The 18,328-nt window shown below is 40.9% G+C and overlaps 1 protein-coding gene across 1 annotated transcript; it reads right to left on the bottom strand.

The window, feature by feature from the left end:
- Positions 1-518: 518 nt before the first annotated feature.
- On the bottom strand, positions 519-17,442 carry tie1 (tyrosine kinase with immunoglobulin-like and EGF-like domains 1). Its single transcript, XM_076088361.1, has 24 exons — positions 17,379-17,442; positions 16,138-16,434; positions 15,872-15,982; positions 15,552-15,707; positions 14,166-14,297; positions 13,318-13,458; positions 13,060-13,188; positions 12,422-12,567; positions 11,511-11,655; positions 11,204-11,362; positions 10,744-10,884; positions 9,133-9,435; positions 8,283-8,573; positions 7,645-7,838; positions 7,359-7,505; positions 7,206-7,269; positions 6,950-7,060; positions 4,278-4,468; positions 3,944-4,057; positions 3,231-3,301; positions 2,382-2,422; positions 2,131-2,227; positions 1,930-2,029; positions 519-1,533 (listed from the first exon to the last, which is right to left on the bottom strand). Exons 1-24 carry the CDS (start codon positions 17,440-17,442, stop codon positions 1,462-1,464), a joined length of 3,417 nt encoding a protein of 1,138 aa, XP_075944476.1. The 3' UTR covers positions 519-1,461.
- Positions 17,443-18,328: the final 886 nt, after the last annotated feature.

The raw sequence follows: 18,328 nt of genomic DNA, 5'->3' as shown, positions 1-18,328 counted from the left end.
ACAATAAATTATATTTTTGTGCCAGATATGTTTGCCTTTTCATAATGTAACAACGTGCTGAGGTAACAGATGGGGCTTCAGTAACGCCTATAGAGCGTTACTGAAAAATCATTTTCAGCCCATTTTCAAACAAGGGACAGAAATCATTTTTGTTTCGTTCCCTTATTACACATTTGTGTTGTTGTATAGTCGTGTCTTTGTGTGGCAGTCCTCAGGAAGCTGGCCCACTGAGACCATGTTTGACAGACACTTATGCGCCTGCGGTTGGTTAGCGAAGGAAACCCAGTGACAGATCAGCTCAGTGCAGCAGGGGTATCAGTGTTCCTTTGGCCCCCAGCAGCCTGACCTGTGGTTTCCCCATCATTGCTCACTTTTGAGCAGGCAAGCGACAACAACAACAACAAAAACACAATCATCTTTGCTAGCGTCAACATCCTTAGTGTCACAGAAACTGCAGTTTATAACTGAAAACTGGACTTATGCTAATAGAACAGCTACCAATGTGGTGATGAGTCCAGTCACCACACAAAACCTTTATTCAAGGAACCAGTTAATGAAAACATACTGTACATTCTCATACAATGGATACATTACCGTACAGTGCGTTAGGTTGCATAGTGTTAAAGGTAAACTATAATGTTGATAGCTGGCAGACTAGCTGTGTATCTGCCCTGAATTAGTAACATTTTCAAAACAACTTCTCTTGTGGTGGACCTTTGCATGCAACACATGGAGCATCTACCATGGTTGCATTTATGTCGGCCTGTATCTTTGACTACATTCGGATAAGAGGCTTTGATACATCCTTGTGACAAAATATATACAGTAGTAGTTACATTCACATGGCAGTGATAGGCAAACAGTAAAAGACACCAATGGCATGAATGAGGCTGGTTTAAGTGCTACAATGTATGTTTCTTTTACCGCTTTCTAACAGTCTGAGAACTTGGATATTTGTGATTCACACTGTGTCCTTTGAATATCATCTTCATAAAAAAAAAAAAATTCCTTCTCCATTTAGACCAATAGAGGGAAAATAAAGTCATATGTCGACACCCCACAGACCCTGTGGTATTTTACACATAGCTCCTCATTTGCTGCATCCCCTCAACAGTCAGAGAAAAGGGTCCAGCATTGTAACTTTTGCAACAGTAAGAGGTACAATGGTGTGTCTTTTTTCTGGGACTGGTTTGTAGTAATTTGGGCTCAGTAACCCAAAAGGTTGGTAGCAATCACATCTATCCATCCAAGGCCTAGCCATACTCTTCATCTCCTAATGTCTCTGATACCTCCACACAGTGTCCTTTCACAGTCCTCCATCTATAGCTGGGTGGCTTTGGTAGAGCGCCTGGTCCTCCTGTCATGACGTTGAGCGGCAGGGGGGTTGCAGTAACGTGGCGACCATCCTCGGGACTTCCTATTGGGGCTACGTGGCATGCTAGGGTCTGGGGGGGCTTGTAGTCAGGCCTCCTCGGCTGTGGCGTCTATTCCAGCGTAGGTGAAGTTCTCAAAAAGAGCCATGTTCACATAAGCCTGGAAGATGTATAGAAGCTGTTGTGTTTAAAGACTTTAAAACATAATCATGCTGGAGCCTCATAACCCGTTCATGTCATTGTGTACAGACCACACTCGGAGAGAAGAACTAGAGAAATGTCAATAAACTGGTGCCAAATGGCTGCAAACATACAATTTGCAAGAGTTCAGTGTAAATAAATTCCAACAGTAACACTCTATATGTGAGTTGACAAACCAAATAGCTATATGAAAATGGCATTAAAAAATTATACAAACGTCTGTATGACTTTAGGTGTAGCTATCTTGGAGGGATGTTCACTCCAAGATAGCTACCCTCCACTCCACTCCTAAGTATTAACGACAGGACATTTTCCGAGTCTTCCCTTTCTCCCGACTGTGTGAATGCAGCATTACCTTCCTGGCCTCCTGCATCCTGTTGAGCTGGACAGAAACTTGAGAGAAGGGGGGTCGCTCGTAGGGCCGATCCCTCCAGCACTGTTTCATCAGCTCATAGCTGGACAGAGAAATAGACATTGATGAATGGTAGAAGGGTAGAACGGAGGATGGAAAGACAACATAAGCTAATTAATTATTAGCTGAATGCCGAATACTTACACCTCATCATCACAGTTTTTGGGTTTTTCCATCCTGAAGCCTTGTGGCAGCTTTTCATAAAGCTCAGCGCATGTCATCCCACAATATGGTGTGCCACCTGACACACACACACACACACACACACACACACACACACACACACACACACACACAAGAAAGACAGAAAATGCTTTTTTGATGTTGATGGTGGGTTGAGCAATGGTGAGGATTGTCAGCATCATGTTTCCACCACAGGCTGTATGGTTACTTACCTAAGCTTACAATTTCCCAGAGGAGAACACCGAAAGACCACCTGGGAGAGAAAATGCAAGGACAGAGATGTTTTTAAAGTAAACATGGGAAGAAAATAGCATTGTTTTAAGAGTTACACCTGAACATTTTTTGAACTTCGGACTCGATCATATGTGATATAAGGTTAACACTTTGTAAAGAAACCTGCATAATTGCATACTTGCTAATCTACATATACAGTAAATTAATAAATATTTTGAATCCAGTAAAAGTTATGTAACTTTTACTGGAAAAAGTTGTGCCATTTGAAAAAGTTGTGCCATTTGTTTCACATGTCACAATGCCGTGTGGTAGATCATATGTGCAGACAAGTGTTGCTTGTGGGGTCGGTCTTTGTTTTTCTCTTCTCACTCTGTCTCAGATCTTGTTCATTGTCTCTCCCTTTCACTCTGCTTCTCTTATACTGATGTTCACAACTCTCTCTGACCCTACAGCAGCCTTCACACTTCTTCCGTTAGCTGTCCTCCACTCTTCATGTCTGTTCTCCACCGTGTATAAATAGGCTCCAGTTGACAGACCAACGTCTCAGTCTGTCTGCTAAGGTGAACCCAAGACTTCCTGCTTGTGCTTATCAGTTACACAACACTTACACAACTACTATCACTCCACCAGTGACCAGAGGGGGGATTTGTTTGCAACCTCATGAGCCTGCCATGTCACTCAGAATATGTTTTGCATGTTGTATGTAATTGAAGCTCCGGTGTGACAAACATTGTGAGCTTTGCCTCCCTTAAAAAAACTCCACCTGTTGAGGTGAGTGCAATGAGAATGACATTGGTTGAGCTGATGAGTTGACACTGTACACTCACACATCACTCTTGGTCGTATACACGCTGTAGTTCAGGGACTCAATGGCCATCCAGCGCACAGGCAGCCTCCCCTGAAGACAAAAACAAGACATTTATTTAAAACCTTCTGCTATGTTGACATATCAACATGCTCACACATGTGAAGAGTCTGATTATGAATATTAAAACATAAAATATGAAACACGAACACATAAAGAAGTAAAATATATATTTAATAATATAATACTCCACAGGTTGATGATGGAGATCCAGTTAACATATCAAGTACTGTACATGTCCATGGCCTTTTAGGGTAATATAGTTCCCTGCTGTACTATCACTACACACTATTATCAGAATCTTTCAGCTGCTGTTTAAATTGATGTGATACCAGTGAAAAGTTATAATTAATCTTCAAAATAAGTTGTTAGTTAAACAACTAAGTCTTTTTCAAAATGTCATATTAATGAATTAATAACCATCATGTAACAGACTACGAATTGACTGACAGGCTACAGATATAACACTGTGGGGTCACACATTTATATGTGCAGATATCTACTGGTAAACGCTTATTGTAGTTTATCTGATATTAGTCTTCTTAGCTGATGTCAATAACAATAATCCACTGAAATACATTGAGTGCAAAATGACTAAAACAACTAGTGCCCTCTGCTGGCTGTTGGTTGTTTTCTGAAAATAAAAGTGCAACTGTGTATGACTCCGCCACTCACCATTGTCTTCTTAACGTAAACTTCCTCACCCCGGGACAGGCCAAAGTCTGCTATCTTTGCCACAAGGCTGTCCCCTACAAGAACATTCCTGGCTGCCAAATCCCTGTGGATGAACTAGTGCCAAGAGAGGGTAGGAGAGAGAGAGGAGGCATTATTTAATTAACATGTTTTTTATTTAGTTATGCAATGACTTCATCAACATCCTCTGTCACGGAGCTTGTTTGAAAAGAATTCCTTTTTATGAGAGACATAAAAAACTGAGGAAAGAAACATGCCCCTATCCACACAAAATAATAAACAAGCAGCGACACACACGCACTCTTTCACCTCCTACCTGTTTGTCACTTAAATAGTGCATCCCAGTTGCCACGTCTACAGCGAACTGCAGCAGCTGCTGGGAGGTGAGGGTGGAAGCAGTGCCATGCTCCTTGGCAAAGGCGGGATCGGTCTCCAACACTCGACTCTTCCTCAGGAAGTCGAGAAGGTTACCATAGGGAGCGTATTCGATGGCTATGTACAGGTAACCTGGAGAACACAGAGACAGAGTAACATTAGGAAGAGGAGGTGATCCTGTAATATAAAGGACACTTAATAAATGTCCCATAGATGTCCCTTTATGATGTTTGATATCTTGGTATGAGATTCACTCCCTTTGTGGCAACACGTAATGTATTTGACATCACAAGACACTCTCATGGTGATTTATATAGTTAAGGCTGCTGCTAATAAACATTTCATCTACAAGCTCAGCTCTCCAAAAACTCTGACTCTGAGCTTGGATGGCCTCCCTGCAATCGGCCGGGAACAGACCCAGCTACAGCTGGTAAGGGGCTTGGCCTTTAACAGTTCTGTCTTGACACGGACAGAAGTAAAACAAACCTTTCATGAAATCCTCAGAGGGATCAACCAGATGGTTGAGGATTTGTTAATAGATGGTGGCTTCCCGCCAAAACAGAGTTTCTTCGGGTCATGAGGCAATTGTGCTTGTTGGAAGGGTTTCACCAGGAACAGAGAGAGTTCCAACACAATAAGTTAATACCATATGTCGAAGGAAAGAATAGCGCGGCGATGGACATACTAGTTAAAGAACTGGAACACAATACACTCATGTTCCTTCTCAGCTACAAGAGATTATGGTAATCGGGACATGCTGTGTTTCCATCGATCCAAATCAATTTTCTTTGCTCAACATGAAACAAAAAAAAACCTCCCAAAATGCCAAAAACAGCAATTGAGTACCTGCTTGTGCTACCACTCCAAGCCAATGACTTTCTCTGTTGCAATAAAAGACATATTAACAACAGCAAAGACAGAGGCAGCACAGCAAGAACACATGCAAATTGTATGTGAAAGAAACATTACCCCCTGAACGCATGTCTTTCTTATTGATCTCTTTCCTTCTTTATTTTCTATCCTTTCTTCCTTCCTTTCTTCCCCTTTTCCTCAATTTTACAATCAGCTGGCTGGTTGAACACCAAGCCAGTCTTTAACATACTGTAAATAGAATATGTTTGTGTTAACCTTTCAAATTGTATAAAATGATTACAATTTACAAATTGCATAATATTAATAATAATAAAACATGTATTAAGGAGGCGTGTAAACAAACCGCTGAATCATGGAAGACCAAAACTGTTCTAGAAAATGACACGAATGGAGGATTTGTTGGACATTTTAAACTTTTTTTTAACATTGTAAGTTTCAACAGGTAAGAATGAGGTTTTATTACTCTGGTTTAGGAGGCGGTATTACAGTCAATATGTATTGTTGTACTCTTATCACTGAATAATGGAGGTGAACCTGAGCTAAACAACAGATGTAAACACAGTAGAGTGAAGGTCTGGAGATTGAAGTGCTGAGAGAAAGTGAAACCGGTGGGGAGACACACGCAATTAGAATGTTTATTTTTCAAGGCTGATTTGGTATTGTAATGTCCTCACTGATGTACTTTCCACACTACACTTCCTCCCCCATATGTTATCAATCTTTGATCAAACAAAAGCAATTGAATTATTCCATGTAGAAGCCATGGGCTGTCGCTATGGGAAACCGATACTCCGGGGCCAAGGTAACCTTATACAAATACATAAATACAAGGCACAGCAGTGTGCTTGTGGAGCACAGGGACAAATCAAACAAATGTGATGCAAAAGTGCAAAATGCCTCTGGCAGGCAAGGATTATTTAGCTTGGACACATTAGGGTGCTTTCCAGGTGCAGATGACACATGATAAGATAGGAGTATCTGTTTGGATCTCAAGCAAGAAGAATTAAACCACTTTCCTTACGGTACTACATACAGGGGTACAATTAGTCGATAGATAGAAGTAGGATTTGGTCAGGATATTGTCTGCAAGACACCGACTAGTATATCAGCATAAATCAGTCCTTTGAAAAATCAATACTGCCAGCTTTTGAATAAAAATGTATAAGCAAATTAATTTAGATTGGAAAGTCTCCAAATATATTTAGAAATACATAATCCAATATATTAATAATATACACATCAGGCAAGACGTAGCTTAAAGCGCTATAGATGAAGTCATAACACTGAGCTCACATATCAATCACAATGGATCATCTCTAATCATGATTATACTCATTGAACAAACTCCACCCACAGATAAAGACTGTGTTATGGTTGAATGCTCCAGAGAAAGCTCATAAGTGGACCTTGAATTGGGTCATGATTAATAAAGTTCTACCATAACTGGTTCCTGCTGAAGCATATTACATCATTTATATACTGCATATACTACATAGATATATTGGATCTCGTCATACAGCTCGCCACTAGAATGTGGACAGTGTCCACCAAATGAAAAAGGAATATATATTTCACGTAATTTGTAAGGTCTAGACACCAGATAAGCAAGTTAAGGTAACACACATACAGTCTTACAGTCTTCTTAAAAGCCTTGTCGTCATAACCATCGGTATTTCTTCAAAAGCCATAACTCGAAAGCTCATCAATATCCATAAAAGCCACCAGGTGTTGCTCACTCACCTCTGTTCTCACAGGCTCCTATCAGGTTGATGATGTTGGGATGCTGGCCTAGTTTACACAGCACCTCCAGCTCCCCTGCAAAGTCTCGGTGGTCATTCTCTGAGGCAAACTCTGCAGGAAGATCAGCATGAAAAGCATCATTAGACGAAATGCAAGCAAAGCAGCTTAAGCGGCTTTGGTGTGTTTTTGTGTGCGATGCATTGTGCAATATATCGATATGTTTGAGAGTGCTTGCATGAATGTGTGCCAAAGATACCTTTCAGCATCTTGATGGCTGCGCTCATTTTGTTGCCATCCTTCTTGATCATGGCTTTGATTACCTGGTTTTGAGACTGTTGTTAGCTTAAATGTTTACCCAAGTGAATAAAGGATTTAAAACATTCAGAAAGTACATTAAGAGCTTAAAGACCTGGCCAAAGTTGCCCTCTCCGATGACATCTTCAAACTTTATGTCCTCCCACTCCAGGATTGGATAAGTTAGGGGCTCTGGTGTCGGTTTTGGCCTCCGTGTCAGGGTCAGTGTTCCTGAGTTAAACTGCAGAATAGTCTCCTCACCCTGGGGGTATAAACAGTCTTAAGCTCTGCGATAAATACAAACATGTCAAAGTTCTTGAAAGTAGGCTTTTCTCAAAATACATTTGAGCTTTGTCAGATCAGATACGATGTCAACCAAAACTCAAAATTTGGATCCTTACCGATCCAGACTGGTAGGTGAACGTGCGCCGACGGTTGAGCAGCGTCTTGCGGATGAAGAAGAGAGCCAACAGTGCCAGCAGGATAGTTACACAGGTGACAGTTACCGAGCCCACCACTGCTACCAACAGCTGGTAACTGTCCCCAACAGGTCTCCCAGCCACACCCTGGGTGGTCGGGGTTAAACTCTGAATGCCTTTTTTGGGCAGAGTGAAAGAAATAGAGAGGGACAGAGGGGCAGGATGGGAGATGGAGATGATTTTCAGACAGTGAAGATAAATATTTTTATTCTGAGTAGAACCCTCCCCCTGTGTGGGTGGTCCCGTTCAACGCCACCTGGGAAAAGCCCAATATTAGCCACAAGTGCAGTAGTGCAGAAATGTTCCACTGAGAGCTACTTTTAGCTTGATTGATTGAGGGAATAAATGTATGTCCAAGAAGCTATAAAAAGGCCTTGATTTATGTCAGTAGACTGGATTATTCATTCACTCTGGTAATCCAGTAAGTCAAATGTTTTTTCCAGAAAGGAAAAGCTGACAACAAGGCTTACTCTTAGGCTTACTTTACTAATCAATATCCACATGTCAGTTGTAGTAATGGTGGATAAAGGTGGGTGAGCAGACAATAACTTCCTACTCACCGTCGCCCTGAGTCATCGCCTGAACAATCTTGCTCCACTCTCCCGGCACTTTGGAGAAAGCCCTCACTCTGAACTGGTAGAGCGTGCTGCCGTTGAGTGCCGTCACATCTTTGGTGGTCTTGTTTCCATCGTCTGTGTCCACCCAAGGGAGGGGCTTCCCTTGGCCAACTGGTTGGTACTCTATGATGTATTTGATGATGCCTCCATTGGGATCTTCAGGGGGCTGCCATCTCACCTGGATGGCTGACATGGACAAGGGCAGGGCCTGGATGTTGCGTGGGGATGACGGACCTGAGACACACAGAGATTATTATAGTTAGGGAAATCAACAGTGATTCTGTAAAACTATATTCTAAATAAAATGTATGTTACAATCACAGGCTTTTACCCGTTGGTGCTCTGGGAACGCTTTCATACCAAAGACAAGGGTTAAACCGCATTCGTTGCAGTTCTGTCGGATTGATCTTTTTCTAACTTGTTGATCTCCACTGATTGCTAACTAAACTGGATTATTCCTCAACACCTACTGTACCTATCAGCTGCTAAACTCATCCTCAACTCAATTAAAGTTTGTGGGCAGGGAGAGAGTCACCAATCAACCAGCAAGCACCAACTATACTCTTTTCCTGAGGGTTTAAAGCACATTTAAGAAGCTCTTATCATCCCATTTATTTAAGTTTTATTTACCATTAAAACAAAATACGAGTGGGCCTTTAACACACTATGTATTGTGTTGGACCTCTCCTTCAGCCACAAACCCCTGTAAATGCATTATCAACTGCATTGATACTTCTGCAACATTTAGAAGGAGCCTTCCTTGCAGCTTATTAACAGCAGAGTTTCTAGTTACCCTGGCTGTTGATGCGGAAGTGGTAGGATTTAGAGGGCGGTCCCAGGCTGCCACAGTTGATGAGGTGCACCACCACGGTGTAGTCTTGCTGGTACTTCATGTTGTGGAACTTTGTGGAGAGCACAGTGAGCAGGGTGGTCTCCTCCAGTAGTTTCTCACTGAAGGGTGGAGGGCCGAAGAGCTGCACTAAAAAGCCACTGGCTGTGCCAGCATTAACGCCATTGTTGGCGGGCAGTCGCCACCGTACAGTGGCATTGCGGCCTTCCACCGAGCTGATGTCAATCTCAGGTTGAACTGTGGGTTCTGCAGCGACAGAGAACACAGTATGAGCTGACAGCTCCTTGAGAATTTCTCTCATTATTTTAGTCACGGTTTCCCTAAAATCGCCCCTTGAGGGACAGGTAAAGTATTTCGAAGTGAAGTGGACGATTACCTCAACTTATATATCAAGTGGCTGCCGTACAGCAGTTAGGACTGTTGGCTCACAACAAGAAGGAGTAGCTTTAAATATATGGCCCCACTCCTTTATGAAGTTACACCCAGGGTTCATGTGGGTTTTGTAAAGGTGCTCTGGTTTCCCCCCCAAAGTCCAAAGACATGCAGTTTAATTGGAGATCTTAATGTGTTTGCATGACTGTGCCCCAAACTGCACAAGTATTTTACTATTTCCTTTTGGAATGAAACATAAACGAATGTTGATTTTGTGTATACTAACTGCAAAAACAGTATAGTACAATATAACGATTCGTACACAATTAGTATAACGATACTGTATACAATTAGTTTGTAGTAAAGGAATTGGGACACTGTTGGCTCTGTGATGAACCTACAACCTGCATGAGGTGTTTATTTGCATTTTGGCCAATTTTACAGAATCCTGCAGGCCACAGCAACCTGTAATGTAATCAAGTGGCTTGAGAAAATGAATGAATCATATGCCATTTTAAATATGACTTCTCACTCCATTTTGCATAATCTTAAACTGTCATATAAATAGTTTGTGCTTGTGTAAGCGAATAATGTTCCCTTGTAACAAATAAAATGTTTCCATTTCACTCATGGATCTAACTACATATGACCAAAAATTCAAACTCAACAGAACTTTGAAACTATGACAATCCAAAACAATCACTTTTCTATTTCAGCTAGTTTCCTTGATCTTTTCTGTGCTCACACTCGGATATGCTCTCTCCCTCTCCACCATTGAGGAATTAAATCATTGACTCTGCCACTTGAAAGCAGTTTCTTGCTTTCCCTGATTCATTTTGTGATTCCTAGATGACTGATGACAAAGGTTTGTTTTTGTTATTGTAGTTGTGATCCCATAGGGACTTCATTTTATTTTTAGCAAAGAAGTGCCCACGGATCACTTCAGTCCATTGGTATCTTTTGTTCCTTACTCGAGTCATCCGGACAGATTTGCTCACTGGGGAAAAGACAACTGGCGACTTAATGTCTGGGAAAAGCACTATTAGTCTAACCATACATAAGATAACTGTGCTTGCTGAAGTTCTGTGGTTCAGACTGTAGACATTTGTTCACAAGCAAGATTTCCAGATAACTATACTTATGTTCAGGATGTATGTGATCCCAGTTATCGGTGGGTCTTACCAGGACAATCAGTCTCCATGATGGCTTCTGGCCCCGGGGCCCCCTCTCCGCCTTCCCCAGGACGACTCAGCTGGACACGGACACGGTACCGTGTTGAAGGCTCCAGGTTCATCAGCGTGATCGGCTCTTTGTCACTATAAACTGAAAGAATGTGGATGTAGGAAATGCTGTTATCATAAAGGTGTATGGGTAATCTATTTAACATTTAGCTTAAAACATACATAGTATAATAAACACACATAATAGACATTTAAAACTACACATATTTTTGTTTGTTATATGACAAGTTGTTGAGAGAAAAAAACAGCAGGGCACTTGAGCCGAGTATAATATCCTTAACCTGCAGTGCATTGTAGAGCAAACATGATTCGGGTGTTTCTTATAAATATGTTTTATTTATTTTGGTTTGTCAAGGCCAGTATTTCCATTTACGTAGTATTACTTTGAAATGATATCCTACCTATGATGGAGGACCACGAGTCTCCGTTCTCCACAGGCTTATAAAGGAGCCTGGTTGAGACGACGGGCCCATCTCCTCTGTGGGAGTCCACAGGCATCACCAGCAGCTGCTTACTCCTTTTTTGCAGCAGTTTGGGAGCAGTAGTGGGAACAGGGGGCTCTGAGTAGACACAGGAAAATATTTGAAAATGTAGATCTTTGTTGCTCACATGTGATGTGCCTGCATACAGGAAATGGTCACCAAACAATCGATTTTCCTCTCTGTTTATTACTTCACATATTTCTTAAAAGGAACCACACGCACAAACCTTTAATGGTGAGGTTGAACTTGCGGGAGTCCTGGCCTCCATTAGTGGACACCCTGCACTCCCACAACCCCCCTTGTTGAGCAGTCAGACGAGGGATTTCAAACAGGGCTGTACTCTTATTTGAGTCCATAACAGTCCGAGAAGCCTGAGAGTAAAGCACATAACATACAATATAATGCAATGCAAGATGCATGCTGAGAACGTCCTAACTCTGAGAACTTTCTTCGTTCTTGTGTGAAGTGGTCGTACAACTCTATATCAGAATGTTTCTATTATCAAGGAAAAAACACAGAAATAATAACTATTAGATGTTTGTAGATGTCACTTATAGGCAACACGTGGTAACTGCTGCACTGTAAAGTGATATTGCCTTATCTGGACAGGCCATTGTGTTGTTGACTTCCTCTGAACTTGACTCAACCTTGTAATCATCAGCTCAATCTTAAAGGCGCAGTACAATTTAACTTGATTCTTTATATAAAGTCACAGCACCAGTTAAGCATGGAGCTAGAACCAGGAGGCGATTACCTTAGCTTAGCATAAAGACAGGGAAGCAGGTAGCCTAGCTCTCCACAAGGCATACAAAAAGATCAGCCTATCAGCACCTTTAAATCTTGCTACAATAAATACAAATGTTTTTGTTTAATCTGTACACAAACAGAAATGCAGATGTTGCTGACGTTTTTTAATATGGTGAAACATTATTGAAAAATGCCCAATATAATAAATCTTGCAGCAACCACAGCCCGTCCTGACCACTTTGGGAACCGCTGTACGAGATCACCCTCTCCCTGTGAGGCCTTCTATGTAATCTCTACCTGACTACCTTGACTTAAACTTTATACAAACTGTGCATTTGCTTTATTTTAATTCAGGCTTACTAAAAGCCATCTTGGCAGGAGTCTTTCTACCTTGAGCACAGTGCTGTCCAACTTTCGCAGCTCAATGCTGTTGTGGCTGGGCAGAGGGTTGCCTGTAGCTGAACAAAAGATCTTGGGGCTGGAGTTCAGATTCCACTCCAAATTACTATCCAAATCCAAGATCTGGGGAGCCCGGTCTGAAAAATGGAGAGAGGCATGGAACAGAGGTCGACAAAAGACAATGTGGATAGTGACAGAGAATTTTTTTTTTTTATAGCTACAGTAGCTAAAGCTTCAAAACTTAAAAATAAGGAAACAAAATAGTTGCAGACTCAAGGATTAGAAGCAATTTAATTGAACCATTTCACCGGAAAGGGTTTCATTGGGGTTTTGTCATGAGCCTTGATGAAGCCAGCTTTTTTGGTAAAAAGGATTAATTAACCTGCACGTAATCCGACTGTGTTTTATACATTTTGTAACTTGTGCATGTTCACAAATCTTTGCTGTCGTGATGAGGAAGAAGGTGGTGGTATTCGGTGAGCAGGATAATGAGAATGGAAACATACTTTGCAGTGATGAGGCGAAAGAATATATACATAGCGATGTAGTCAATACCATTCCACAGAGGAGCCAGACCTAAACGTAGAAACAGAATAAAAGAGGGATAAATATGGTGTGAGGATACCTACCCGACTTCTCACAGTTCTGTCCTCTCCACCCTGTGGGACACTGGCATCCACTGAAACGGTTGCAAACTCCTCCATTCTGGCATTTACAGCTCAGGCTGCAGTCTGGTCCATACATGTCATTATCGCAGTCTGAAAATAGAAAACGGAAAGCTATACTGCACAGTGTGACACACAAAAGGGTAAAAACATGTTATTAAACCATGTTCATATTAGTTTAATTAAAAATACAGGAACAAGCTTAAGTGATGCAGTGCTCACCCTTCTCACAGCGGCTCCCAAACCAGCCGCTGGCGCAGGAGCAGCCATAAGGGTCTGGTAGGCAGAATCGAAGGCCCTTGCAGTTCAGCTCGGAGCCACATGACTCCTGGCAGTTTCGGCCAAACATTCCTTCTCTGCAGGCTGCAAACCATCAGAGAAAGACAAATTCACAAATGTGTTTATTTAAATTCCTTGAGATGTGCTATATCATGCCTCAACCTGCCTTGCAAAACACCCCGGAGAACAGAGTAACTAGTCTGCCAGTGTACTCATCTGTAACCCAAATATTCATATTTGATTGCATTGTTATAAGAAAAGCTGTTTAGGCACAGTCCTGACCAAAACGCTGTGTAGATGTAATGTCTGCCATTGAAATGCAATGTACCTCACATGTAGTCTCCTTACTTAACTGCTCAACACACGCACACACAATAAAATCACTGGGTCAAAATTGACCCCAATTTGGATCAATATAGCACAGACGCAATAGTGGATGAACTTAACCCAGCACCCATATTTAGGACACCATTGGGTCACCAATCAAATCCAAGACAATGGGTTGTTTTGACCTAGTATTAGTATTACGTTTTATATTATTGTTAGATAATTACCTTTGGTTTATGGTTTACAAGTTAAAATACGGTGAACATGAACCAATCATCAACATGCTTGCATTGTCATTGAGAACATCTAAGCATGCTGACATTAGCATTTAGCTAATGACAACAATAAAAACAAATCTGATTTTATACCCATCTTCTCTCTCTTACTCTCTATCAGTGCGTCTCTCTATCATTTACACACCGACTGTATATGCAGTATTGTACCGTATTAAGTACACTACAAACCTGTCTCACACCGTGTTCCCATGAATCCTGGAGGACAGATACAGTCTCCGTCGACATCATGACAAACTCCGCCGTTGAGACACTCCGGACAGTCCTTGTCACAGTGAGGACCCCACTTCTTACTGGGACAATCTACAGAGGAAACAAGTTTTCTTTCCTTAAAAAGTATACAACGTGTTGAAAGTGTGACTTGCAAAATCCATATATGTTATGTCCTCCTTCAATATGTGAACAGTTTGTTTTAAACCTGCCTGCACAATTCTAGTTTCAGCTTTCAGTCTATTCAATCTCGCATCATTTTCTGAGGGCAGCTATGGATAATCTTAGAGAATGCAAACATTTAGATGTGATTTCTGATTTTGATTGTATTTCAGACAGATGTTCTGTTGCTCTCCCTTTGTTTCCTGTTGCGAGGACAGAGACAGAGGATGTCGTATGTTGTACAGACTGTAATGCCCTCTGAGGCACATTTGTGATTTGGGGCTATACAAAATAAATTGAATTGAATTAAGCACAGACCGCCTGTTTAGATTATATATTCACGATACAAATCTAAGGAAATAGTAAAGACATTGAATCATGTAGTAATATGAGCCGAAAAAAATCCATTGCATCTGGTGGACAGAGAGAGAGAGAGAGGGGGGGAAGAAGGGAATCTCAAAGCAGAGCAGGTGGAGGGTGGAGATGGTGTTGATAGTACTGATGTCTCTTTACAACACTGAGCTACAGGAAATGAAACTAACACATGCTGTCTCAATGAGATACATGTCGTGTTCAGGCTTTAATTCATTAAGCTCAAAACCAACTTGCTGCTGTTAAAAATGTATACTTTCACATATGGGGAAATGTTTTTATTTGCCTTCTTGCTGAGAGTTTGATAACATTCCCAAGTGTCCGTCAATTAAGCTAAACTAAGCTAACAAGCTTAGCTTAGCATAAAGACTGGAAACGAGGTATTTCGTGTTTAATCCATACAGAAAAGTATGTGTAAAAACAACAATTTTATACGGGTGGTTAGGTCCTTGACTATTTTCTGGTCGAGCGCAGTGACTTCTCAGAGTCTTCTTTTCAGGATTTACTTATCAGTCTTTTTAAATTAATTCATTAATTATGAGACACAACCCAAATGTTTCTGTGGTGTCATCACTCTTGTCTGCTTTTATTGACATTTCTGTCGAATATAAAGGCCATTTAAGCTTCTTCTTCCACCACAAAACTTCCTTTTTAATTTTCATCGACAGATCTTTTTGTGAGCTGTATGATAAATCTACATTTAATAGAGTCGTTGATGTTGTAAAAGCCTTGACACAATCTGATCCTGATGCGTGCAAATTTCTGCGTATGTGTTTTTGACTCCAAGCTTGTGAATATCAGGATTCAACAAACCTCTGACAATGAGCCTCATCCACGCGCCCTGTAGGGGGATTTCTCCCACGTAGCTGGCACTGTAGATGCCTTGATTGGCAAAAGCTGCATTCTCCACAGTGAGTATCGCTGTACGATTGATCATGTCTTTCCAGTGAGTCATATAATAGTAGTTTCCTACATGAAACACAAAAAACAACAACATTGAGGCCATGAATTTCAATGTGTTAAAAAAGTACTGTAGTCTTCTATCCGTATTTGCAATAGGTAGAAAGAGAGTAAATAGCTTCTTATTGCGCATCAAATGTCCTGTCTCTCTTGAGTGGTGTAGGATGGCTTACCATTGTACTTCCAGGTCACATCTCTGTTTTGGGAGCTAAATAGCTGCATGCTGAGGTGAACTGTCTCTCCTTTGTTAGCAGTAAGTGTAAGGTGAGTTGGGACAAAATTAGCTATAAAGGAAAACAGATACACACAGTTATGATCCAAACCTGACAAACCATCCAAACTGGATGGTTAAGAAAACTGTAGAGGATAAATAATCCAGTCATAGTTTGTTTGGTCAGTTAAAACTCTCATAAAACTTCGGAAAAAAGTCCGAACCCACCTCTGCCAAAATTATTGATCATTGTGACCGTCTCAAGTGGGGGAACTTCCTGAGTGGATTGACAGTAGAAGATGCCGATATGATCCAGTTCACGGAAGTCTCTGGCCATTACCTCCTTGTTCCTGGGTTTATGCACTTTAAAATTTGGCTTCTTGGGGAATATGAGGATTTTATTGTCTTTCTTGATGTCCAGCTCAACCTGGGAAGGGCTGCGCTCTCCGTTGATACATGAGATGGAGAAGTGATTGACATTGGTGGCCTCCGCTGTGGATATCATTGTCAAGTCGATCACAGCATCTACAGGACAGAGAATAGACATAATAAGCTTAACTTGATTATGAGACTACTACGATTCACAAACCTCTGGAGTCAGGGGATTAAGCAACAAGCAAATAAATGGACAATTTGACCTTTTTAGAAGAAGACCCATAACTACATCTAGCCCAATATATATATATATCGTTCAGTCAGTTCAGAAATCATAGTCACATCTGTCTCAGCATCTCTACAAAGTGATTTTTTACTGCTCACTCTTCATTTAGCACAATTCAACTCAATTTCATTAAAATATCTGATGCAGGTTTTAATAGAAATGATAGTATTCTGACACATAATCCTGTTTCTAAGATTACATTTAGCTCAAACGAATAACATCAGTTTGGAACATGTTGTAGACCAAATAAGTAAACAGTTTTTCTGATGTAGAATGTCATCAACTTATTTTAATACACCTGACACAGTTTACACAAAATCATGCTGCAAACCATCTAAACACATAAAGTGCTGTACAAAACCAGTATGTTCTGAATCTCATAGTGTATTCATTATAAAAGTGACTCTTTGACTTGCAACATCTTACACACTGACATCTGAGATTGAGAAACTGCCCGCATGTACAAAAACAAAAAAGGGAATGGGATTATTTGGAAAAAAAGGCCAAACCCAATAATGTCAGTTTGTCCAGCATTCCTTCTCCCTGGTATTTAAGCCCAGATCCACAGAACAATGACAGGAAACATGGATGAGCTCCTGTCTTCCCAAAGGGTTTAGACATCCACACTCTACATTCTGAGGGTATTTATGACTTTAATGAATTATCTAATTAATAAACAAGCAATTAGTGTAGACTTAAGTGGGGAATTGTTATTTCTTAATATACACAACGAAAATAAATGACGACTTTGACATTTGTGCTCTGTTTAAGAGCTATCCAAACAGTCTTAAAATAAGTTCCCACTTACCTGATAAATCAAGGAAGCACAATACAAACACCCACAAAATCCTCATGGTATTTATAATCCTCATTTGGAAAAAGTTGCCGTTACTAAATCGTTTTTACGGGGAGAGATGTACATCCGAAACGGTGACGCTGCGGCACGACGAGTGGTGCGCCTTTTTACGCATAACTTGGCGAATCAACCAGACGTCCAGTTCAGGTGTAAAATCTCTTCGGCAATAACTACAACGGTCCAGTATAGCTTTCAGAGATAGTAGCGCGGCCCGTCACCATAAGTACAGAGTTGGACCTTAACGGTAAAGCTCAGCTTTCTCTGGGTGGGGAAGGAAGGAAGAGCGTCACCAGACAGCGGAGGACTGCTGGCGCTCCAGACCTCCCCGATCCGACTAATGTTGCTTATGAGTTTAAACTTTGTCACTTGATGTTTTAATACAATGCCAACCACCATGATTATCTACGCATACAATTGATTCTGTGATATATTACACAGTTTAATGATACTCAATTTTTCGATAGGATAGTATTAACTATATTGGCTAAAATGTTATTGAAATATTTTTATTTTTATTTATTTGTATTTCTGTCACAGGACTATTTTAGATATGTGTTGTAAGAAACATGGAGTGTGCAATGTTTCGTGAGGCACCAGGATTTTTGCGCATGTCAGACAGAGATTTAAATATACGTTTTTGGAGAATTTCAGACTGCATTCCATCAAAGTACATCTACTACGTGCTAATAATTGTGTACTCGACCACAATACTTTATACTACTTGATACGTTATATGAATTTGTGCGGCCAATACCAACACTATGCATGCCCCATGTGTCCTCTATTGACATTGTATTTTATTGCTGCCCTGCTTTTCTTTGTTAAGATACTGTAAAACACCAAATGCAGCAGCAGCGGGTATCATGTTTTGCCAAATGCAACAGCTTTGTTCTTTCACTTCA

Source organism: Anarhichas minor, unplaced genomic scaffold (genome assembly GCF_050575085.1).
Source record: "Anarhichas minor isolate MPS153535 unplaced genomic scaffold, ASM5057508v1 ptg000010l, whole genome shotgun sequence".
In the NCBI taxonomy this organism is placed as follows: domain Eukaryota; kingdom Metazoa; phylum Chordata; class Actinopteri; order Perciformes; family Anarhichadidae; genus Anarhichas; species Anarhichas minor.
The sequence above is the reverse complement of the archived record's forward strand: the minus strand, read 5'-3'. Positions and strand labels throughout refer to the sequence as shown.

Coding starts and splice junctions, on each gene's coding strand:
- tie1 (XM_076088361.1), bottom strand. CDS start 17,442: ATGAGGATTATAAATACCATGAGGATTTTGTGGGTGTTTGTATTGTGC. Junction 10,885..11,203: donor CTCGTGGTCCTCCATCATAG/GTAGGATATCAT, acceptor ACATTCTTTCAG/TTTATAGTGACAAAGAGCCG. Junction 4,469..6,949: donor AGGAGCCTGTGAGAACAGAG/GTGAGTGAGCAA, acceptor TGTGTTCTCCAG/GTTACCTGTACATAGCCATC.